The sequence below is a fragment of the Aspergillus luchuensis genome, chromosome 5 (assembly GCF_016861625.1).
Source record: "Aspergillus luchuensis IFO 4308 DNA, chromosome 5, nearly complete sequence".
In the NCBI taxonomy this organism is placed as follows: Eukaryota; Fungi; Ascomycota; class Eurotiomycetes; order Eurotiales; family Aspergillaceae; genus Aspergillus; species Aspergillus luchuensis.
Genome location: NC_054853.1, coordinates 4,145,313 through 4,170,271, shown reverse-complemented (window position 1 = coordinate 4,170,271; position 24,959 = coordinate 4,145,313). Strand labels below are relative to the sequence as shown.

General features: G+C 48.6%; 5 protein-coding genes across 5 annotated transcripts; 1 reads left to right on the top strand and 4 right to left on the bottom strand.

Annotated features, from left to right (window-relative positions):
• Window positions 1-278: 278 nt before the first annotated feature.
• AKAW2_51369A (putative GPI-anchored cell surface glycoprotein) lies at window positions 279-3,228 on the top strand (the record flags this gene model as incomplete). The annotated part of the gene is made up of 3 exons (XM_041691291.1): window position 279; window positions 382-449; window positions 511-3,228. Coding segments are annotated over 3 exons (2,787 nt in total).
• Window positions 3,229-5,816: 2,588 nt separating this feature from the next.
• AKAW2_51368S (histidine phosphatase family protein) lies at window positions 5,817-7,412 on the bottom strand (the record flags this gene model as incomplete). The annotated part of the gene is made up of 2 exons (XM_041691289.1): window positions 5,817-7,176; window positions 7,279-7,412. 2 exons carry the CDS (start codon window positions 7,410-7,412, stop codon window positions 5,817-5,819), a joined length of 1,494 nt encoding a protein of 497 aa, XP_041544789.1.
• Window positions 7,413-8,580: 1,168 nt separating this feature from the next.
• AKAW2_51367S (uncharacterized protein) lies at window positions 8,581-10,071 on the bottom strand (the record flags this gene model as incomplete). Its single annotated transcript, XM_041691288.1, has 1 exon — window positions 8,581-10,071. One exon carries the CDS (start codon window positions 10,069-10,071, stop codon window positions 8,581-8,583), a length of 1,491 nt encoding a protein of 496 aa, XP_041544788.1.
• A 3,913-nt stretch (window positions 10,072-13,984) lies between these two features.
• On the bottom strand, window positions 13,985-14,444 carry AKAW2_51366S (uncharacterized protein; the record flags this gene model as incomplete). Its single annotated transcript, XM_041691287.1, has 2 exons — window positions 13,985-14,276; window positions 14,404-14,444. 2 exons carry the CDS (start codon window positions 14,442-14,444, stop codon window positions 13,985-13,987), a joined length of 333 nt encoding a protein of 110 aa, XP_041544787.1.
• Window positions 14,445-18,697: 4,253 nt separating this feature from the next.
• Window positions 18,698-19,903, bottom strand: AKAW2_51365S (SMP-30/gluconolactonase/LRE family protein; the record flags this gene model as incomplete). Its single annotated transcript, XM_041691286.1, has 4 exons — window positions 18,698-19,295; window positions 19,368-19,514; window positions 19,611-19,771; window positions 19,865-19,903. The coding sequence occupies 4 exons, from the start codon at window positions 19,901-19,903 to the stop codon at window positions 18,698-18,700; spliced, it is 945 nt and encodes a 314-aa protein (XP_041544786.1).
• Window positions 19,904-24,959: the final 5,056 nt, after the last annotated feature.

Here is a 24,959-nt window from a genome sequence, read left to right as displayed (position 1 = left end):
TGCCGCTCCTGCTTGCCTCCGTTTTCCGAATCGTCCATCGGCCCTCATTCCATTCACTGACTCTCGCCTCGTCTCACAGGCCCGACAAGCCCCAAATCCCCGTCGCATAACCCTTCCGATTGAATACCTTCATTTCGACAGGAATAGACACTGTAGTCCGCCTGCCATTCTGTCCGTTACCTCCGAAGTATCAGTGGTTGTATAATACAGGACTCGGCCGGGACAAGCCGTATTTCGGGGTTGCTGAAGGGATTGAAGTGATTGAGAAACAGTGAACAAGTAAGCCGAACAAAGACTGAATCCCGTTTTGGGACTTGGGGATTCACCTGGATCAGGCTATTCACTGGCTATTCACTGCGATGGAAGCTAATAACACTGAAGTGGTTGGTAGGGCTTCTGTTGCGAGGGAACTTGGGTCCCCCGCTGCTCTCTCTCTCGACTTGACTCCCGTAAGTCTTCTGCAACTTTCTGCCTCGCGTCTCTTTCTTCGATTTCTAACCAGATCTCCAGAGAGAAACACGTCGAAGTTCGTCTCGTGCATCACGTAAAACAACACGTGAACCAGAAGCTCTTCCTTCGAACTTATCCCACTCTTCTATCTCATTGCCCCCTACACCTGTCACCACGTCATTCGAAGAACAGCTCCCATCTGCCAAACGTCGCAAGACGCAGCGTTCTGCCACTGTAGACGAGAAGACAAGTTCGAATCAAGAATCTGCCCAAACCCCGAATCAACAAGGTTCTGGTGGTCCCTCGCAGATATCCAACAGCGTCTCTAAGAAAAGAGGACGCGGCAGGAAATCGGCCTTAGCCAACGGTGAGACCGTGCAACCTGCAACTCCTACTTCCAATCCCAAGCAACAGTCACAGTCGACGTTGCATAACTTTCTGTCAAGAACACTCAAAGATCGACGCAAGTCTCTTGCTACTCAAAACCCGTCACCAAACCCCACCATGTCTACTTCTCACGTCTCCTCTCCCGCCATGAACTCTTCTGCTTCCAACAGCCGCAAGACGCGTAAGTCTATGCCAGCAAAGCTGAACAGCTTCGAGAACAGCGAGAAGACTTCTTCCGTGGACTCTACCTCTTCTCTCACTTCTACACCCAACGCTCAGAGCGGCAAAGCCGATAAAGCTCCCGCTAATTCTGCTGCGTCTGCCATTACTGCTGAAGCTGCTGAAGCCCAGGAGGCTAGCACCAAGCTTGCAACACCTGCTACGCAGCCTCACTCTACTCCTCGTACTATGACTGCCAGATCTCGTCGTGCCGAACGCAAGTCCAGAGCGATGGCTGCGACTCAGAATTCCAAATCAGCGCAGTCTACTCCCGTCTCTGCAGTGAATTCAAGCAGTTACAAGCCTGCCCATTCACAGGTTGCTACTCGAACCAGTTCGCGACCCCAGCGATCTACTCGAAAGTCTGCAATCAACGCCGCAAGCCAGGCCGTGGATGACGCTTCTCTTGAAACGCCTTCTGTCTCAAAGACACCCTTTGGCCGCGAGGTTGCTGACAGCATTGAAAGTACCCCTGCTCTTGACAGCAAGGCTGAATTCGACACCATGTCTGGATACGACTTGGATACCCCCGGAATCGAACGCAGTACTCCCTACGGCGAAAGTTTTCCTTTTGAATACCATGCTGATATGTATGGAAACAAATTTGGTCTTGATGGCTCCAATGAGGGCCCAGGATCCCCAACTGCCAGCTACTCAACCACTACGTCAGCTGCGCGCACATCTGGAAGGACCCGAAAGCCTACCATCAAGGCTATGGAATCTTTGGAATCTGAAAGGCGCTTCCGCAGAAACCGTGCACCATCATCTAAGCCAGAGTCTGCTCTCAAGGAAGTAAAGGGCAAGGCAGCAGTCAAGAAGACGCGTGCCAACAAACAGGCCAATGCGAAAACAGCTGGTATTGCACAGGCGTCGAAGGCAGGCATCGATGGAAAATGGGCAGTTTTAGCAAATCGCCTTCTTGACCTGGCCGCGGCAGCTGTTGCTCCAGAATTTGAGCCGTCATCGGAAGCCGAGGGCTGGGTCGAGGAGCTACGCAAGGAGTACATGGAGAAGCAGGAGAAGAAGACCGAGACTCCAGCGGTGCAGTCCGAGGCGGAGCCCGTGACCGAGGCCGCATCCGAAGCGCAGCCCCAGGCAGAGATCGGCGTTGAGGGATCAAGTAAGCCAATCTCTACGTCCGAGACGCACCGGTGGACTGACGAGGATGGGTTCGTTTTTACAGGCCAAACAAATAAATTTGGCGAAGAGCTTGTCGTTGTCGGCGAAGGCTATTCTTGGTTCCGCCCTAACAACACCTACGGAGACAAATTGCTCCCCCAGCCTCCAATTCGTCTGAAGTCTCATGAACAGTTCGAGAAGGACCGCATCTTCGGTTATCCCCCACGCATGGGAGAGCGCAACTTGCCTCAGGATAACAAGATGCCTTTCTTCTTCGAGAATGTAGACGAGGTCAAGGCGACCATCAAGGCTCGGGAGGAGGCCCGCAAGAGAGGAATTGCCGTCGATCGAATGATGCCGGCTGCCTACATCCAAACCTTGATCGCCCAGCACGATGAAACCGCCCCGAAAGATGGTCCAGGCGAAGTGAAAGAGGCCAAAGAGACCAAGGAGCCGACTCGCAAACGGCGCCGCGGCGGCGAAGCCTCAGAAACCACTCAAGTGCCCAAGCGACGCCGGAGGGAGCCAGAGCCGGAACCAACTCCACCCGCTGAGCCGCCCAAGACGCTGCGCATCAAGCTGACCTTGAAGGGAGGAGCGGGCGCAGCGACCAGAAAGCGATCCTATTCTGAGATGGAAGATCAGCCCGCCGACATGAAGCCTGCTGAAACGAAGCCCGCCGAGGGGAAGAGTCAGCAGGAACGGTCCAGCCCTTCGAAAATCCTGAAGCTCGGTCTGCGTCGCAATCACACTCAAGAGATGATCAGACGCACGACTCCAGAAGATCTTGCGATGAGTCCCCCCGAACCACCCAAAGACATGTATGAGGCTTTTAATGTAGCTCCCCCTCCTGGACCGCCACCCCGAAACTACAACACAGCTCCTGGAGGACGTCCCCGTCGCCGTGCTGCGGCTGCCCTGATTGCAGAATTTCAGAATCACGCCGAGGAGAGGGCTCGTCGCGCCAACGCACGCAAACGGAACGTTCCATCGGACAAACCTGACGATCCTAATACTAAACCCAACGGCCAGCCGAATGGCCAACCCAACTGAGATTATTCTCATTCGTCAGGCTTCACTCGTCACACTTTGAAAAACATCGCATATTCGCGGTCTGCGAGGCACCTCGACTCGCATACCAGCCCGCAGACCGCGAATAAACTGGTCATTGAATGATTTAAGGCTCTCATGAAGTTCAAGTGGTTGTTTCTCTCGTTTCTCGATGGCCAGTCACTCGTCCAACTGAAGAAACATCGCATGTTCGCGGTCTGCGTGGCACCTCAACTCGCATACCAACCCGCAGACCGCGAACAGACTGGTCATTGAATAATTTAAGGCTTTCATGAAGTGTGGTTGTTTCTCTCGTTTCTCGATGACCAGTCACTCGTCTAACTAAAAATATACTTTGCATGTTCGCGATCTGCGAGGCACCTCAACTCGAATATCAGCCCGCAGACCGCGAATAGACTGGTCATTGACTGGATGAAAGGCTTTCATGAAGTTAAAGTGGTTGTTTTTCTCGTCTCTCGATCAATGTTTGCAGTCTGCGTGGCATCGCAACTTGGGTATCAGCCCGCAGACCGCAACAGACTGGCCATTGAGTGATTTAAGGCTTTGATGAAGTTGAAGTGATTGTTTATCTCGGTTATCAATGGTCAGTCTACACTCGTCCAACTTATAATACATCGCATGTTCGCAGTCTGCGTGGCATCTCAATACGAACATCAACCCGCAGACCGCGAACAGACTGGTCTTTGAGTGATATAAGGCTTTCGATGAAGTTAAAGTGTTGTTGTGCCGATTCTCTATCTTGTCTTCGGATCTGCGAGGCACTCGTCTCATTTCCACATCAACCCGCACATCCGAACAGATTGACCATGGAGTGTGTTTTGATGCTTGATGAAGTCATAGTGGTTCAAACAACTCATATCTCTCACTCTGTTTGGGTCTGCGTGGCATCTTAACTTGCATCTCAACCCGCAGGCCCGACCGTTGAAAGTGGTTCGATGCTTGATGAAGTTACAGTGGCTGATTACATCTCTCAATTCTCTCATCTTGTCACCGGATCTGCGAGGCAACTCATAACTATCTTAACCCGCAGATCCATTCCATCTGATCATGTTTCTCTCCCATGATCAGCTCTTTTGTCTCTTTTATTTCTTTTCCTCTCACTCTCAATACTACGGAGTTAAAGGAATCATTTCGAGCCATTCGTGCATAGCGTTCAGTTTCAAAGGCAGGCGATGAAGTTATTGGCGTTCGTTTAGAATCATGCTTTACTTGCTTGTTGCTTTCTTATTCGGTGTGGTCATTCGAGATCTAGAATGGACCTGGACTAGTTGTATTATCTTGGTTTTCTCTTCTTTTTTTTTTTTTTTTTTTTCACTTCTATTCTGTACTGTAGGATGAGTTTAATTCTTCGAATTTGGAAATTGGGTGGAAAGCTACGGCAAATTAGCACAGCGGGTTAATCTAAATACTACAAATGAAATAAGTACATACTTATTGTGCAACTGTTGTAGAACCAGCCAACTTAAAGCTCTGGTAGATCGGTATAGAAAGAACGAAACAACATAAGATGGAGAGTGATGCCTCAGGCACAAAGATATTAACCCGAACCTCAAACCACCTGACTTTTTCCGCCTCCATCCATCCATTCATCCCATCCCATCCTATCAATCATTCATATCCAAATCTACTTCATTCCCAATAATCACTCACTCACCCAACAAGCCTAATTACATTCTCAAATAATAATAATCCCCAAGTGAAGGGGAAGGAAAAAAAATGCCCACCCAACAACAACAACAACCACCCCCAAAACCAAGAGTGATCATGGACCCTCATCATCACCGCCAACCAATGTCACCCCGTGGACAACGTCCAGCGGGAGCAGTGAAAGATATCCGCCAAACGAAAGAATATAAACTTGCTGCGAGACGGTGAGTGAGCAATTATCCTCCATCATCATCCACTTCTTTCCCTTCCCTTTCCTTCCTTTTCCTCATAAGTATAGTAATTAACTAACGTGGGGATGGGTTCATAGATGGATATCAGTAATGGTGGGATTACCCATCTTGATGTATACGTCTTGGAGTTTGTATGAGAGGAGTATGTACATTTCTTCTTCCTTATTTTCTTCTTGATTAGTTAATTACTTTTGATTGTTTGATTGTTTTCTGTGTGTGCATGCTGACTATTTGGTGTGTTCGTGTGTGTATAGCGTATGGGGATAAGAGGCCGAAGAGGTTGGTGGAGAGGTCGTCTGCTTCTTCTACTACTACTATTACTCCTTCGGGGGTGGGTTCTGGGAAGGGGGAGGAGTAAGTAGGGATTTGATTATGGGATGGGTGGACTTGAGGGTAGGGATGGATGTATTGTATTGTATCTATATGAGGTATGAATTGCGGTTGTTATTGCATTGGGGAGGAGTGTATAATATTATTTGTTCGTTTGTTAATGCTGAAGTTGTATTATGCTGTACGTCGAGTGCGATGGTTGTGGAACGAAGGATAGAAGGGGACCAAATATCTACCGGAGTAGTCATCATCGATATTTCGATATGTACATCTTCGTAAATACATACATGAAGTAATGATATGTACTCTGATTGATACATACCATCCATCAAGGTAGTTCAGCTAAGCAGAACACTCCGCCCAATCACCCCCAGATCTAGCAAAGCTCAACCCCCTCACAAAGCTATCCCGGGTACATCTCCCCAAAGCATCAATTGGACACCCATGCAGCGGGACAACGCGATCATTAACCAAGACACGGACCAGCGGCTCCTGCTCGGCCTGGCACTGCATCATCTCGACGTACAGACGCGAAGCAAACGGAACCGTCCAAGCAGACGAGAACCCATCTGTCTGGGTGATATTCTCCACGGTCGTGGTAGACAGCGGCTTAGTGCCGTTGTACAGACCCAAAGCAAAGAGGATAGAGATGATGCCGTTATCGTGGGAAAAGTCCGCGTAGAGAGTAGAGTTGAGCGGGAAGGTAGCTGGGTTCGAGTCCAAGGTGTGGTTGGAGCTGGTGTCATCGTGGACAGGCGAGTGGGTGAGACGGGCGATGAGCTCGTTAGCGTAGCCGACGCCCTGGGTCGGGCCGAGCGGGTTACCTGCGCCATGGCCGTAGTATTTTTTCAGGGACTGGAGGTAGTCGTAGTGGATCCATTCGTCATGGGTGAACAGGTCACAGAAGGGGGACAGCTTGGTGTCGACGGTGCTGGTGGAGATGGTGTCGAAGGAGCACATGTCCATGAGGTAGGTCACTTCTGTGTCTGTGAGAGTCACGCCAGACAGGTCGTTCTCCAGACGTTGACGAATGGAGGGGGCGAACGTGGCGGTGAAATTGGCTTCGACGGTATCGGCCAATTCGCTGTCTTCAAAGACAGTGCAGGTGCCTGGGTCGAGAGTGTTGTTGGATGAGCTGGCCTCGGAAATGACCACGTCGATCTTGGGCGACGATTGGCCCGGCTGGGCACGAGGATCCTTCAGCTTGGTGCTCTGGAAGCCCTCAATGAATTTCTCGCCGGAGGCGATCACGCGGCTGGAGCCAGAGGATCGGATGAACGGAATGATGTTCCTTGTGAGCGATTCGTATCGCTGGTAGAACTTGATGCCGGAGTTGACTAGCTCCTGCTCTCCGAAGGGAGTCAGGTCATCTGCACCCAAGCTGTAGTTGTATGTCTTCAGGAAGGCATATTTTCCATCAAAGGTGGTCACGTTCTGCTGGATCTCCTCAATGAGAGCGGAGTATTTCTTGCCCTTGGACTCGGTCGGATACCGCGCTCCATGACGGGAGAGGACCTGAGCGAAAGTGACTCTGCAACCGGCGGGCACATCAGGGGAGATGGCCGATTCGTTTGCCAGAGAGAAGAACGGCGCGTATTGACCCCAAAGATGCGAAGTCTCGGAGAAGCATTGATACCCTTGATCGACCGTATCGCAAGTGGATTGATTTCTCGAGGCGGGGACTGCCAGTCCGGAGGTGACTCTGCACAGATTGTCAGCGATCAGTAGTCCCACACAGTCCGAGCTTCAGGGGCCCTCGGCAAAGAGGGTCCTTATCAGACTTAGATAGCGGTGCTTAGCATACCCAGCTAGGAGATACAAAGGAAGTAGAACAGCAGAGACGCCCATGATGCCTATGAGAAGAAATTTCTTGCACAGCAGCGATTGGCAGCTACGGCCATCGCGCCGGACCGGACGGTCCTCATATAACCCCTTCATCCCACTTTCGCATGTTGTGTGATACTCTACCAGTTCAGGTTAGAAGCTCACAAAGGTGGCCCACGTGCAATGGTGGGATAGATCTTCAGTGGACGAGGCCGAATGGGACGGGAAGTCGACAAGGAACGGATAAATCTAGTGTGAGAAGTGGAGGAGCTTTCTCGAGAGAAAGGCAACAGATGGTGTTAGTTGCATCTTCATTTATTGCATTCAAGTTGATCGTTGATCCAGCATTGCCGTGGGACGCTTTGATTGGCTGAACCAGGGCACGTGGACAACGGAAGTTCCCCCGTTGGGAAAGGGTGCCTGGATGCCCTAGGCCGCCATCATTTCTCTTAGCAAAGATCTACATAAATGCTTTCACGGCTGAAGATTCTCGGATGCATGTGTCATCGATTCGTTCCTGCTTATGCTATACAATCTATTATGCTGTGCCGAAAGCCCGAAAGGACGTGGGGAAATCATTAAAACAAAACGCCAAATGATAAACATCGCCCTCGCTCATTAAAAGTCAGATAATGGCAGTGTCTGTAGCCTGATATGAAAAGAAGAAGCAGAAAATCATTCAAAGCAATTCATTTGCTGACAGTGCTGCATGCAGCAAGGAGTATCTTCAAAATTCCACCGTGCAGGCCGTTTAACTCATGGCAAAGCGAAGCAGAGAAACCCAGCGCCACCCAATACTTAATCAAGAATGGAAAGAAATCAGAGAGACATAACTGAGGTAAATGTGTACGATAAATGTATAAGATAGACAAGTTGCATGTTAATACCCGATCATGAAAAGACAACAAGAGGCAACGACAAAGCCACCTTTCAAGATACCACCCGTCCATACACCTATTTCATATGCTGATCACACGAATCGTGCGCAGAGAGCTTTTCCCAATGCTTAAGATGACTTAGCCTCCGGAGGATATGGAAAGAAAACAAGCCTTTTAGGAACTTTTACGGCTCTCAGTCTCCGATGCGCGAGGGCACGCGGAGGTCGATTACATGACAAAAAAAAAAAAGGGAAAATGAGAAATGAAGATATCTCGAGAATGCGTGTCCCGCTGGCATTAGTAGCCCTCCCTGCGAGCCGCCAGAAGTATCGTAGAGTTATCTGATACTCGAGATGTCAAAGCCAGATTAGGCGTCCGATGTTCACGTTTGCTATTCATCTCATTCAAGAGCTTCGCGCCCATTGTCCCGGAAACTGGGGCAATGATCTTGCTTGCTGGTCGTCGGGCAGCATACCTCGTTCAACGTGGGCTGCCGGATACGAAGTAGGAGTGGCCGACCACGTCACGGGCGGCCTAGTGGACGAACCGGCCATCAGGTGAGATGGCGCTGGGGCCAGCTTCCCACTTCCAGAAGTGTTCTCGACCATCTTTCTGGCCTCCGAGGCATGCCATGTGGCCTCGCGCTCAGAGGCGGTGGACTCGAAAGGCGGTCGTAGGGTAAGCGGGGATGCTGGCCTGGCCGGAAGCTGACCTGTAGGCACCAAGCGGGAGACGTGTTCGCGGAAAAAATCCCTCTCAGAGCGATAGAAATCCCGTTCCTGCATCAGAGATCGGATTTGATCGTCCCGCCTCTTCAACTCTTCAGTCTTCTTCTGGATCTCCTCCAGCTGCCCAGCAATCTTCTGCTCCAGCTGCATCTCGTTTCTCTTCCGATTCCGGAACCGCCTCGATGCATCACTGTTCGCCTTCCGTTTCTCTGCCTGGCTAGAGGACCCTGATTTCAAATCTAGTATGCAAGGAATCATGCCAGGGTAAGGGGGATTCTCTGGCTGGGCTCCCGCAGCAGCCGCTTCTTCCCCTGTGGATCTTGGTCCTGCCATGACTGAAGGCAAGCGAGCAGCGGGCTCACTGGATCCGTATGCGGATGTATTGAGGAACGAGGGTGTAGTTTGCTGCATTGGCGCAGCAGACACTGCTGGAGATGACCGCCCGAGCTGACTGTAAGCAGAAACAGGGGTTGTAGGGCTTGTTTCCTGAGAGCTTGGAGCAGGCGTAGGGTTGGCGCTTGTTCGACGGCTGTGGAAAGTTGGAGTCGAATGCATGGAGATTGGAGCCGGTGCAGGATGCGAAGATGTCGAAACCGACTGTCCAGGATATGGATCACCGGATAGGGGAGAGCCAGGAGCTGCTGAATAAGAGGCTAGACGAGATGGGTGAGCCAGAGGAGACTGTGAAACACCCAGTCTCGGGGCGTAACCGCCTCCCGTTGAAACAAACCGCGCAGAAGGAGAAGCTGGGGCGATGGCCTGATGATGCTTCATAGCGGGAGACGCAGAGAGGCGTTTTGCTGGGTGAACGGAGGGAGAGGGAAGATGGACTGATGGGGAGGAGGGCAGTCGGGCATGGGATGGTGACGATGAAGTAGTCGGCACCTGGGACCCTAATGGTTCGCGACCGGGTTCTGCTGTAACGACTGCTGCTTTTGACGGTGGATTCAAGATCGACTCCACGCCGATGGAACGAAGCTGAGTAGATTTCACGGAAGGTTCCACAGGAGCTGATGGTTGCCAGGAAAGAGGCCGGGGACGCACAGGGTCCGGTCCATCGGAAGATGCAGAGTCATCGTCTGAGCGAGGCCGCTTTCTACCAAACGTACTGTGATCCTCGGCCGGATGTGCATCGCCTGGGGAAGGGCCAGTCAAGGTGGACGACATATGCTCCGATTCTCTTTCGATAGATCGATGGAGCGACCTAGGGCATTGCTGGGCCCCCTCTCTCTCCAGATGAGCTGGAGACTCGTGAAGAGCTGCCTGAGAGAGGGAGCCGGCGGGTTGGGCAAGATGGTAGCCTGACAGCGAATGATATTGTTGCGAGGAATGAACCGGGTGGGAGTATGGAAGACTCGCCAACACACTGATCCCGAGGGTAGCCACGGTGAAAGGAAAATCACGGAACCACAAGAGATAAAAATCAAGGGAAAAAAAAAAGGAGGACCAGGTGGGAGAAACCCGGTTGCTTCAAGGGAAGAAGTGAAACCCCAATATCATACACCCGGTGGTGCTGCTTGTTCCCGACTAGGAGGGTATTGTTGGTTGCAGAAAAGACAGAGGAAGAAAGAAGTGAGTACTACACGATAGTGACCAGCAGTATACCGGATGTAGTAGTCGTAGGTAGTATGGCAGATTAAGAACCGTGCAGATCGCACCGACAAGAAGTAAGATGATGTTTTTTTTTTTTAAAATGAGGTAAAGGGCAGCAGAGGATGAAAGAAATACAAATTATCTATAACGATAAACGAATAAATACGGAGAATGGGAGAGCAAAGAGGAAGAGAAGAGGAGAAAGATGGATAGAATGGAGGGCCAGCAGGGACGGGGAGGTGACAGTTGGAAGAACGGACAAGAAAAGAAGAAGTCAAGCCAGACTGTCCAGGAACTATGATGATTTATGATGAGGATTAGTTTTTCTGATTATTTTCTCTAGGCATGGTTTTATTATTATTATTGCTCGCGGACGGCTTTCCCGTAGGAGCAGAGACGATCGTAAAGTAACCTCGAACCGTTGTTGACAGCATCATTCGGCGGTGTGAAACGAAACGACAGTGAAAATAAAATAAAATAAAGATGGGATTAATCGGAAATCAGAATAATAATAAAAATCAGAAAAAAAAAAAAAAATTGAAATAAGAAAAGAAAGAAAAAAAAAAAATAAAATAAAATCCTAATCGATCAAAAAGAAAAAAAAAACTGATTGCTGGGATGAGATGGGCGGGGGCGACAAAAAACAAGAGTGGGTGGGACCCCATGAGTTGAACCCAGAGACGTGGGAAGAGGAGACAACTAAGACAAGGACCCGAAGCCGACTTGCATTGGGCGGATCGCGCATGTCACAACAGTGAGAGATAATGAAAAAGAGAAGGAGGGAAAAAAAAACAAAAATTTTAGAAAAATTCTAAAAAAAGGAAGACTAGTTACCAACTCCCAACAAGACACAAGAGAGTACACAGCACGACCAGCATGCTTAGGGGGGAAAGAAAGCAAGCAAGCAAGCAAGATGGCAAAGTGTATAAACTAAAGTAGAAAAAGAGAGTTTCGAGGTCAGTATCCATACCGACATGGGTGTTGTGCCTTCTTACATACATACATACATACAGCTTACATACATGAATACATACCGAGTACCTCGCCATAACCTCCTTCCGGTCAGAGGTACTTACATTCGACATACATACATCTCAGTCATACATACGTGGAGACTCTTGTTTCCCTCCCCTTCCGCCCCCCGACAGCCTGGCTTAACCCAGGCCTGGTTGGCAGAGAAGGGCCTACTACCTATCCTGCAGCCCATTCTCATGATCATAATATTTATTATGATGATAATAATAATAATATTATTATTATATATAATATCTCAACTGTATTATTATTGATCTATCGCGCCCACCATCGAAGCACCTAATCTACTTGCCGTCTTAGTACCCAAAATACGTACTTGTTGAGAAGTTCGAACCTCGGACCTGACTCGTACTTAGCAGGGTGATACGGACATACATGCAGATTGCATACTTTAGATTAAGTAGTAGGACCTGGACAATGATACCCGGTGGCCAAAAGTACCAATTTAAATAGTAATAAAAAGAGAAAGAAGATGAAGAGAGGGGCTAGTGGAGGCAAGTCAACGCCATAAATGAGAGAGACTCGGGGGTGACGGAATCTCACTGCACTGGAACTGCTGGGCTGGGAAGCTGTTCCCAATATAGTTGTTGGGTAGGAGGTAAACTAGTCATGAAGAGGAAAGGGTCTCTAGCACTACTATTTTGCTCAGTAGTAGTGGATCATCATCATCATCCATCATCTTGTCCAGAATAATCGCTGACGAACGTGGATATGATTTAAAATGGGGGGGAAATAATCTCTCAAAAAGTATAACATTTAGCTTACTGCGCTATCAAAAAAAAAATTGGGGGGTGCTATAGGGATGGGGACTCCATACCTAGACTACTTGTAGTAAAACCACTTACACACACTCACCCACCACTCTCCCAAGTGAGTTGGCCATATTGGAGATTGAACTTTCCTTTACTTGCCGAAGCAGGAAATCTACGAGAGAGCGCGCCGCCTCGGGAATGGAGCTATTAGTTTTCTGGGTAGTGGATTAGGGATCCCACGGGATCCTTTCACAGCCCCAGCTGGCTGGCCGAGCGAAGCGTGCATTGATTTACTGGGCAGACAGACAGACAGAGAGAATCCCAGGTATGTCAGTAAAAACTGCTAACTAACTAACTAACTACCTGGCCAACAAACGTAACCCACTAAAAAGAGCTAGTGAGGTCACTAAAGGCAACTAACACCGGCCTTGGGGCTGGGGAAAAGGTGCAGGTTGAACCGGAGCGCTTAAACTGGGCGCGCCAGCACTATGGATCAGTGGAGGCCCTGAAATACCTGCTTGGTACTTTACCGATACCGACCGATTCAGCCGGATATCAGGCTATGTCGGGTTCCTTACGGTACCTATGAGGTATACTGAAGGTATCTTTCTTCCGTTTCTTTACGCCATACTAAAAGCAACTCACTCACTTCCCGAGTGCACTTACCGCCTAAAAGTTGCCATCAACTCACTATCAGAGCATAGTACTATTCAACCGTCGACTCCATAGCTACCATCTACTAGACGGTAGTAGTCTATACAGAGCCTCTAAGCCTGAAATCATGCCACTCGAGGGAGTATGACTAAGTCACCGGTTTCTCTCGGAAGGATTTCACCTCCATTACTTATGACGATCTCAGACTAACACTGCTCAAGGTTTTGGTGCTTCGCATTTCGTCTCCACGGATTTCACTTGCCAATCCACATCTCGATACTGATAGACTTCGGGTGTCGCTCGCAGCCCCAACAGCCTCAACTATATCATGTTAGCTAAGTTGAATGATCGCCACTTACGAGATAGTTTGTTGCACGAGTGACATGGCTGGGTCGAACAAATGGACTTGTACCGGTTAGGGAATAACATCCACCCCCAAGGTGAAAAAAAAACAGCCAGAATGGAAGAAGTCTTGACCGAAAGTAGAGATAGGAAAATAAAAAAAAGGAAAAGAAAAGAAATATTTTCGACGAAAGACAACTACAACGAAAAAGAAAATCCTGAAAAACCGGAATAGAAAAAGAAAAAGAAAAGAAAAGAGAAAAGTAAACATCTGGCTAGCTCTAACTCTGAATGAAACCATGTCGTGGCTTTGTGTTGCCGGCTGTTTTAGACCCTCGTTCACCCTTCAGGCGACGCTTATCCGGACGGGTCTTTCCTGCCTATCTACCTAAGACTAGATGCCTTAGCCCCAGAGTAGCTGCCGTGCCAATTCCTCCTAAGAAGCTAAAACAAGGCCCTCGTCTAGTTCGCATCGGCAGATGGGGCAGATGGCCTCGCTTCTCCCACTCAGGACGCCCAAATCACGATGTCTTGCATGCATGCGGGCAACATGCTTTTGCCTTCCTTCCCCCCCAAATGTGGATGACAGACGGGTGACCGTCGTCGTTCCCATGTCAGCTGCTGATCACCGTTACTTCTCACCTTTCTAATCCTCAGGTTGCCATCCTTCAGTACACCTCGGGGGTTCGATCTCCGTTACTTCCTTACCTCAAGGTCGACTCTTCCTTAACACAGGGTGTCTTGATAGGCATGTTTGGTGACCTCGATAGTCTCAACCTAATGGGTCCTTCCTGGTGGCTTAGCAGAGTCTTTAAAAACTGGGTCTGTGGGCTGTAAGAATCTCCTTTCGTTGCACGCAGGCAACAGAGAAGACAGATCATCGGAGAGACTGGCTCGTCATCATCATACTGCCATCTAAGTGGTCCACGGAGGATGCTTTGTGTTTTCATTCGGACTTTGGTGTCCATCGAGGTCGGCCCAAAGGCCAAAGAGAAACTGTGGTGTTTCAGCTACGTCATCGGGCATCAATCGCTCTCTAAACACCTCAGAAGCAAATGTGCAATAGATGGTACTTGCTGTATATCCCGCAAACCTCATGGGGACATAAATGTGTCTTGCCTACCTTGAATCATCAGCAGCACACTCATAGACTCTATATTGCATTGTAACTGCTTCGCTGTAGAGCTTCTTGGCCTTGAAGAATGTTCTCGGACTGTATATGTTGTTAGAAAGTCACCGGATTAAGGAGATATCCACTTGCAGGCTGTAACACAGCCCAAACATATGCAACGAGTGCAGTTAGCACCCTCTCTTTTCCAGCAGTGAAGCTCAAATGCTAGGGTAACCCAGCATGAACTCTTGGGTGCTGCAGGCGGAAGCCAACTACTATTAGAGACGGGCGTACAGGCTGGATTGGTAAGATATAACAGAGTCTCCGAAGCTTGCATCATGGGGACCAGGCCACTGAATTCTGAAACTATTGGTGGCCGAGCTAGTCCGGATTGCCGCGTCCTTGACTGTCAGGTGGCTCCCACTTGCTTCGCTTTGTCTTTCGACCATTCCACGACCATCGTACTATCTATGATAATATCGCCTATACTTTGGGGTTTAGAGGGTATTGGTTGGGACGGATCTCTAATCTCTGCTGCATGCATGAGATTGAGACACGATGCTTGTACTTTTGAACTTGAGAAGTGGGACCGGAGAAGTCAGGCAGAAAATCGAAGAAAATAAGAAAATAAGATAATATTGACCATTGGAATAAGGCAAAGGAACAGAAAATAGAGTAAAGTAGGAAAAGAGAGTCCGTCGATCTGTCAAGTACATATGTCGGTAAGGATCGGTGAGCTCCATGCTTCTGCAGAAAGTAGCGAATTACCTGCAGTGAGCTTGGGAAATGTCTCTGCGATCTAGCCGATCCAAAGGCCGCCATTGGCTAGCAGCAGGAAAATTGGTGGCCCTTCCTTCGTTTTCAGTGGGCGGGCCCCCCTCTGTACTACCTCAAAGGGACTGTTGCTTCGTCTAGCTGGCGCACCCAGCTGAATTGGGAATCCCCCTGGCTACGGAGTAGTCAATGCCTCCGTTAGTCACTAGGGTATTTCACACGCTGGATGGTTCGCTCTGAAACCCCACGGACGGGCGGTAACCTCGCTAGCCACGGCAAACAAGATTCGATCGCATTTGTATCTCCCTTATCAATATTGAACAAATCATAGCTACTGCCCGTCATTAGGTCATGAAAAAGACGGACGATGATGGTATTGCCGCGGAGTAAGGGTGATGTTCACCGTGTCGGTATAGGGTAAATTTTCTGGTTATGCGAGCGGCACATCGGTTCTGGAAGCCTCTTCTAGCCAACTGCGGGTCACGCCAACTTGGTCTTCATATGGTAAGCCAATTCGTGCGAAACTACATGCGAATTAGTGGAAGGTTGGCGGTAGAGCTAGTAGCTACCTGCTATCTAGCTCTTCTCTCTATGGTAGAAGAGGTACACACGTTACCTGATTAATATGTGCGGGAAGTGGAGACGAGGTGTTCCGTCCTCATTTGATTCATCCATCGTGGCGGCTTGACGGGACCAGGCATGGCATGGGATGATGAGACTGATAGCAGATGCCAGTCAGGCCAGCGGTCGGGATCGGAATCATTCTCCGCCTTCCCATTTGTGTGCCTCTTTTCGTTCATTGTTTGCTCTGGTAATGAAAGACATTATTTTATCCTTGTGGATTCAATTGGTCCCTAAGTGGTCACCTATTCTGCCACGGTAGCGAATCCCGGCGACTGTTGATTTTCATTTATTTATTTTTTCTTTCTTTATTCCTGCCCTAGGCTAAATTATGGCCCAACCCGGCACCGCTCTGTGGTACTAAAAGACACTAGGCCGGGGAAGACCACGGGGACGCAGGCGGAATTGGAAATGGGGACGAAGTGTGAGAGAAGCTGCATTAGTTCGTGCGTTAGCTCATGTTTTAGTCGGAGGAGAGGAGAGGGGGCTTTTCCCAGAGGAGTGGTTCCTGGTTGCGTGCTATTGACGGTTATCAATTTAGACCATGGGGAGGGACGAATTTCGAGGCAAGCCGTCGGAAAAGGATGTTTTGGAAGAATAAGGTGGCTTCGGTCTGAATTCTCGAATGTTGGTTTTCGAACCAAGGGGAGAAGAAGGTTGCGAACACGGCACCCTCGGCCATCTGACCTGCCTTCCTTCACAATCCTGCGAAGGAAGTGTATTTTACCCAAGGAGGAAGGTAAAGACGGATTATTATTTCGAGAACTTATCAATCACGACGCCATTCGATCCTAGCAATAACAAAGCCCTTTTTCGATCGCCACAGAACCTGCAGTGAATGGTATTGTCTCCTCATTGCTTTTTCCTCCAATATTTTTCATTTTTCTCGTATTTCATTTTTCTCCTTACCAAGCCTTCCTTCCTACCCCCCACCCTACTTTGCCTCATTATTTGCTTCCTGCTGGACTGTCAGTCTCCAAGTTGTGATTCGCCTTTTTTCGGTGCCGCTGTAGCCGTCTTCAGCTAATTGTCAACGGTTATCCTAGTGAGACTTATCTCATACTGTACTTATCAATATTATCTATCTTCTTTCGCCGTGACTTCAAAATTGTTCGCATTTTCTCTTGACACTGTTTTACCTCCATAGGTTACGGGTCCAGATCTCCCAACCACGGAGTACGCAGGCAGCAAATCTGCGCATCGGAAGGTATCCACTCTGTGCCCTCCGTACTTTCGAACTGCTGGCCCTGCGTCGCTTAGCTGGTATTCTCATGTACGTAAGGATGTGCATACTTACATCTGTACTTATTGAATGTATGTATAGTAAGTGTACAGTCAGGGAACTCAGTAAAAGTACTGTTACCCTGCAGAGAGAAAGAAAAAAACAACAATAAGGGGAAAAAGTAAAATACATATACATAGCCAAGTGGCTCCAGTCCATCCACGAGTCTCTCCGTTTGCCTGCGCCTCTGCATAACTTAATAACGTACCTATTATCCACCCCCCAGGCCAGGCGGCAATGATATCAGAATAACTGGTATGTTCACATGGAAGGGCTAGCTCCGGCTAGATCCCAGGCCCCAGGGTAAGTGATGGTATTGCCGTAGCGCATATGTGCGGCATATGCATGCAACATGCTTCACACTTGTCACCCACCTTCCTGGGAGAAGTCAAGCGATCATCAAGTTAGACTCCGGATAGGGCAGGAACCTCTGCATGCGATCTAAAGATCCTGTGAGCTGGATGCCATTGTAAAGGACCCGGAAAGAAGGTAGGCTGGAGGAGGAGAATGGCATTATGGGTGAGCACTTGTTTGTTTCTGGCTGCAGCCTGCATGCCTGTTTTATCCTCAGGCATCAACCTTTTCTGGGGCGTACTTTGTACCTACTAAAACCTGTGTGTGAATGCATGACTGAACTTACTTCTAGTCATGTCACAATAAGTAGATGCTAGAATGTTAGAATGTACCTTGCCATTCAGGGCTATACATTACTCCAGTAATAGCCACTGACATTATTCTAGGCCCATCTTTACCTGCCGAGTGTATTCATGTTCTATCGACTTGCTTGACTCTGGTTACTTTTCCCACAACCTTCCTCATGCAATGTAGCGGTAAGACGAGTGACAACTTCCACAACAGATCATACCTTCGGATTGTATCTCTACTTAACCTCTCCATTGTGATTGATGGTCAATGTACACATTTAATACTTCAGTTCAAATAATAATCGACAGACTAATCCTAATAGGAACATTGGCAGGAAAGACAAAGGTTAATATGGAAGAGTAGTCAGCAAAACAATTAGGGGAGAAAAACAAAATGAAAAACAAAATGAAAAAAGAAAGCAGAAAGCAGAAAGAAGACATACACTTCCAGGTCTGCTGACTTGCGGTTCCCAGAAGTCCCAGTGCCAACTCCTCTGCACCCACCGTTCGTCGATCCGCGGACCTCTCACTTATCCTCCGGTTCCGACACGGCCAAGGCAGCCTTTCATCTTTCTTCATCGGAAAGAACGACAACTGCAAGGGTACGTATCTACTGCTGCCAATATACTTTCAATCCTGACCTCCAGCATGTCTATCACAACATGTAACAACGATGCAGACATGTTTCACAACATACCCTGTACTGTAACCAGAAGTACCTGATTGCTCCACCTCAGCGCTGTGCGAATCCTGTGGCTAACAGACTCATCATTTTCTTCTGGGCAGACATTACACTTTGGTTGGAACAGCTGTCTCAAAGACTCATTTTCACGATTATGTTGATCTCTCTAGATGGGTATACAGACCATACAGCTCCAACCCAGATGCTCCAACTGGTGATTCCTTTCAAGGTGATAGTTCGACAAGCGGTCAGATCGGCTTATCTTTAGCAATCAACTAATTGCGCTAGTCTATCGAGTACTACCTATTGCGGGCTGCCTTCAAGTCGAAACTCATTCTTAGGCTTACCCTTGATGCCGACGTCGACTCTATAGAGCCGGCCTCCATACCGGACGGATTCCGGAAGCTGGTCATCATTGGTATCATCCTTGGCGGTCGTGATGAATAGCTCCGTTCCCACAAAAACTGGACAGGTAATGTTTCGAGTGGGAAAAGTTATCTCGCCAATGACCTTGCCCTCCGGCGAGATACGAATTACCTTCCCACCACCGTAAATAGCACTCCAGATACACCCCTCCTCATCGATGGCAAACCCATCTGGCTCTTTCGGCTCCCCAATGTCAAAGAACACCCTTCGGTTGCTGATGTTTCCGGTCTCAGCATCGAAATCAAAGGCGTAAATCTTGCCGGTGGGAGAGTCGGTCAGGTACATAGTGTCATCCGCAGGATTCCAGCCAATCCCGTTGGGAATCGTCACCTGTTCAACCATGCGGTGCAGTTTCATGTCCGGGTCTAGCCTGAATATCACACCTTCGTTGACTGGGTTCTGCACCTTAGGATCGTTCATGGCTCCAGCCCAGAAGCGTCCGTGGCTGTCGACGGCCCCATCGTTGAAACGCATTCTGTTTTGATGACGTTCCCGATGAGTCAGACCCCACGAGGAGGATGGCAAGAAAGCTGGATTCTTGACTTACCTATGCTCCTTGGCCGGATCGTCCCACACTTTCTGAATATAGGACAGTGCGCCCGTGGTGCGGTCAACCAGGGCGAATCCATGTTTTGCGGCTACGACGATCTGGTTTTCGCGTGAATCCCCAGCATTCGCAATGTTGGCGGTTACTCTACAAGAGTTTGGAGTATGATATTAGTGTCTTTTTGGGCACCGCTTACGGTGTAATTATTCTGTGGGCCAAGGAGTCTAGCTAGGAGCGACATACCCGATTGACGCAGATGTGTCCATGATCTTCAGGGAGTCGGGGCCTTTGGCCAGGTCCAGAACGTATAGTTTCTGCTCCCAGATATCGACAAAGCGGAACTCATTTCTGGTCTTGTCGTGAAACGGTCCCTCCAATAAGGTTCCTGGTACATCGACATACGGCTGCATACAGAAACCAGTGTGAGGATCAGCCTCCTAGTTCTTACCTCCTTGGGCCGGTCGCCTCCATGCAAAAATAAACGTGAGATACCATACCTCAGACACCGTCCACTTTTGGTACTGGAAGCCGGACATTTTGATGGCAGGCTGATGTGCAATCCTCAGGATCGGTGGTTCAGATATGGGGATCAGATCGGGAGCAACCGTGGACTCAGCTGGGTCGAGACACCCTAGTCAGTTTAAGGAAATATGCGTGGCGGCTAAAACCAGACGATTGCTGGAAAATGGAACAGTTGTGTGAGTGCTGAGGAATCCAGCCCGAAAGAGAGAATCGATAGTCGAAGTCTCATGGGCAGCTTTTCGGGATTGTCCTCGGTTGCCAAGCCCAGTCGCCAGTCGTCCCCGCACGAACCTCATCGAACACTTTTCTGGTTCTTCTCACCTTAGCGTTAGGGAGCTCATGGCTAGTGGGGCTAGCTGGCTTCTGTGTGCTACGGTGCTAGTCTACGGAGTACTATCTACGTACCAGCACAGGCAGTCTGGCAGTCTGGCACTGCCCATCGGGTCACTGCTCCGTGTCAAGTTAGTCGGTACTTTCACCGGTGGGTGGCCCAATCCAGGTGCCACGGGTGCTAATCAAGTCTGGATTAAGCAAACCGCGTCGGTTTCAGCTGAAGCTCGGCCTCCTGCTCGTCGTGCCAATAAATAGACATAGTGTCTCATCGGATGTTCGTGTCTCTCACGGCTCAGGAAAGTACTCCAAAGGTCCAAACACCCGGCTCGATGGCCTTTTCACTATTGAGACCGCCGGGATTTTGGTGGATACGATTATTGAAACCCACCATCCAGGCGCGACTCCACCCAATGGAGCTGACTATCACCTGTCATGTGAATTGGTAGCAGCTATCTGGACCAACAGTTTCGTCACAGCAAACGTGGGAATACTTATCGAATGAATGCCCAGGAAAAGCAAAGACGAGAAGGAAGAGGAAGCCAGGTACCCACCGGCGAATGCGTTTGATCGGGCTAATTGAATGGAGTCTCACCATGACGCCAGCCAGCCTTGGTGCTGTCAGTGACAGGGTGCGGCAGGCTTCCCGTGTTCCGCCTCATTTGTTCCAGACAAGGGTCGCGGTGGAGCAAAATCACATACGGGGCGATGTTACGGACAAATAGGAATGCACCCGGGCAGACCTCTCCTTGGAGCATTGTGGCAGTCTGGAAAATATGGCGACAGCCAGTAGCGGTTTAGTTTAGGGCTTAAAGCAAGCTGCGCGACAGAGCAGGATCAAGCAATGTGAGTCCCGGATCTAAAAGCGTTCCTTGGATGCAGACACGGCATATCCGCCCAGGGTCCCAAATTTCGGAATGATGTGGAAGATTTCCCTACCAGTTGGAGGCCAGCCTTCTGACTTACAGCCGTTACAAACGACAGCTCCCCTGCACTGACCACCCAATATTCCTAAAAATTGGATCTTACTGGTAGTATACCTACCCTCGTCCAAAGGTCGCGACTAGTTACATTCTACAATGTGTGTCGTGCCAAGAAAAAAAGGGCATTAAGTAAGAAAAAGAAAGCAAAAGAAAAAGGGAGACTCAAAAAAAAGCAAAAAACGAGTCAGAGAGATGGATAGTAAAGGAGCAGCTACAGTATTCCTAGATTGCAATTCCTTCGGGACTGCGCCAACGCTAGGCAGGATCCTCGCCTATGGTTTGGCAGACTTACGTTGCTTTTGCTGGCTAGACCGGGTTACTCTAGCTGACCTAGTGAGAGAGTTGCAGCACAGACTGAGACTTTTGTGACTGCCCCCATCCAGGCGGTCTAGCAACATGGCTATTGATGAGCGAGACTACACGCCGGCAACTTAACGACGGAAGTGACCTTGATCTCCGTCTATCTGGGGTGATCGTCGTCATAGTGCTAATCATGTACGAAAGAAGTAAAAGAGGGTGATAAAGTCACGGTCGGTTGATGGGGGCGTTGGCCACAATCCGCGACGCTGCATTGATTGACGGTCGGACGGCCCAACATTGGGCCATCGACGGTGCAGATATACGAACGAACGGAGTCGGCCACATAACCTTAATAGGTCATCCAGCGTAGCCAGGCGGGGGGAAGAAAGCATTCGACCAGCTCAACGGTGATGCATCAGTTGGGCGGGCAGACAGTACCTGCAGGAGGCAAACACGACCGATATTTCGAGCCAGTGTTCGGTGGATCACTCAAACCAGCAATGTGTCCGCGAAAAATGCGGTGTACGGCAGCAGACTGGATGCGGCGTGTCATGTCGGTCATATCGGTAGCTGGAAGACTCTAGCCAGTGGGTATAGGTTTAGGTGGGTAGTGGGCTGTGGGCATAGAGCCGGCGGCGCGCGGGCTTTGGGGGGGAAGAGGGGGATATCCCCGACCGTTGTAAAGTGAGTGGTCACATTGAAGAGAGGGGAAGGATGAAAGGAGGAAGGAGGGGGGTGTGATGCCGCATGGCATGTTGAGATTGAAGATGGATGTACTTATGTATGCAAGTGTGTCCAGATTTAGTTCTCTCCGCGCGCGGTGCGATTGCAGGCGGCGAGGAGCAGCGATGGGGCCGCACGGCGCGAGGCCTAGGCAGCCCTCACATGATCGATTCTTCATGCACGACAATGTAACTTTACATGGCGGATGCAGGTACGGGGCCCTGCGGTATGGTATGTATGTATGTATGTATGGTATGTTTGGGTCTCGGTTACGGTAAGTATGGTATTTCCCTTACCCAGCAGGAAAGTGGTTGACTATCAACTAGGAGAATCCATGTCGAGCACAATCCTCTTGACAAAGAGGGGGAAAGGAAAGAGTAGGAGAGATACTGTATACGCAAGTGTCTGAGCAATCCCATGTCATGTGTGGCGACTGGGGAGACAGACAGGATCAACCCTGATCAGCCAGCTAAGACCCCCTCATCCTCTCTCACACAATCTCTTCCTCCTCCCCGGAGCCAGCAACTCCGGCAAACCCATGCCCAGCATGCTCCAACCTAGCTAACCACCTACTAGTATGAGTAAAGTAACTCCTGTAAGCCCCGACCCCAGTTCCAGTCCCAGTCGCAACCCGCCACGACAGTCACGACAGTCACGACACATGGCTCTACGTTCGCAATGCAGCTAGCTAGCCCCCCAGCCCAGCCAGCCAAAAACCAAATCCTCCGTCCATCCTTCTGCCTATCTCCTCTACTAGTTAACCTGGTAGGTACCTAACCTGCCTGCACATTGCCCTTCCCCTCCCTCCCTTTCCTACCAATGGCGATGCACGGACACGTGAATTCGACAAATATTTGACGCTTGGCTGATGCTCATTGGGTATTGGCTTTATGTATGTGGCTTTTTTGGGTATTTCTTGCATTAGGTTGGGGGTGGTGCTTGCTGTGTGTTGGCATTAGTGTCGGTGGGAGTGAGTAGTTAGTTGCTGGGAGGGAAGTGTAATACTACTTACTAAGTTGGTTAAGTGGTAGGACCATGTTCTATCCTGAGGTAGTAAGTAGTATGTAATGAAAGCATGTGTGGGTTGAACAAAACATGAAGTTAACTGTTTAAGTTTGATTAATCAGTTTAGTTGCTATGATGCTACTCCATTATGATACTTGAATTATCCATGTTGCGGGTGGGTATATATCTGTCAACAATTATGACCTACCGAGGCTTAATATAAACCTAATACTGGCTCCTAGCATCTTATTATCAAGCAGTTATCAATTTGCTTAATGGTTAGCATGTATCTACCCGCAATAACTACCTAGCCTACTAACTAAGCCCAGTAAGTAAGCGGTGATAGTTAATTTCGTTTCTTCAACTCCCAACAAACAATCATTCAAACAACCACGCAAACACACATACATACATACCTACATGTATGTATGTATGTAAATGAGTATCAAACACGCACGCACGCACGCACAATGCAGTAAACAAACCCTATTGAAAGTAAATCCCCAAGCAAACCGCATGAATCTTTGTTCAAAAGTAAGATGAAGACGATACATGCATACGCCGCTTACAATCTTCTTAAATTTTCTCTCATCGGAAGATATTTTCAACTTCATTACATTACTTAATTCTAGTAGTCTTCGTTTGGATACAGTTATACAGTTCTGTTTGCTTTGCTTGACTGCATTTGTCTTGGATATATACTGTGCGTCATTGAGAAGTGCAGTATGCATGCACTGCAGAATGTGGGATAGATAGAGAAGTTCGAAGCGAGGGATTGTTGTTTCCGGATGTAGTTTAGTCGCGGTTTCATATATAACTTTTGTTTTGATTGGGATGATGATGATGATGTGATGGATAGTCATGATGTGTAGTTGGATTTATTTCTAGACAGACATCATATTAACATTAGAGTATATCCACAAATAATAGAGTATAGTTGGTATACTGTGGTTGGAAAATATATATAAGTGGGCACTAGTAGTACCATGATCCTCTAGTAATTCATCTCTAATGGAAAAAATATATATATATAAACACTGGAAGAATATCAACCCCAAGGATTATAGTTAACTAACCCTGCACACACGCAATGCACGTAAACAAGTCAAGTCAAGGGGATGATGGGATGGGGTATATCTACCGACATGCAGATGGAAAACATTTCATACTATGTATGTCACTCCCACTTTCACCTCTTACTCCTCCTACTCTCCACATCGCCATTCAAAACTTAGTTTCTTCATTATATTATATTTTAAAACCATTATGATGTTCTACGACTACCACCACATGTACATGTACATGTACATACACATGCACCTCTGCACGAAGCACTGAGTTGTCACTTACATACGACCCTACATGCATACTACAAATCACACTCACTCTACAGTAGTAGTATACTTACTGTACCAACTTCTCCTACATAGAGAATAAGAGAAAAGTATATATATGCATGTAAGAAAAACTCTCAGCAGCCAAGAAAAGGGAAAAAAAAAACAAACCCACCCATCTAGAAACCCCCTTACTTCCTTAACAACACTTAACTCACAAGCATCTTCACTACTTAAGCACATGTGAGTAAGCCCGGTTCTTGTCCAATCGGTTTGAGATTCCCATAATAATTCTGTAATAACATAAGCAAGTAAGTAAGTAAGCAAGGAAGCGAAGTATATATGATATGGTAAGTCAGATCAGGTACTCATGCTTTGCATTTAGAGTGTTTGGG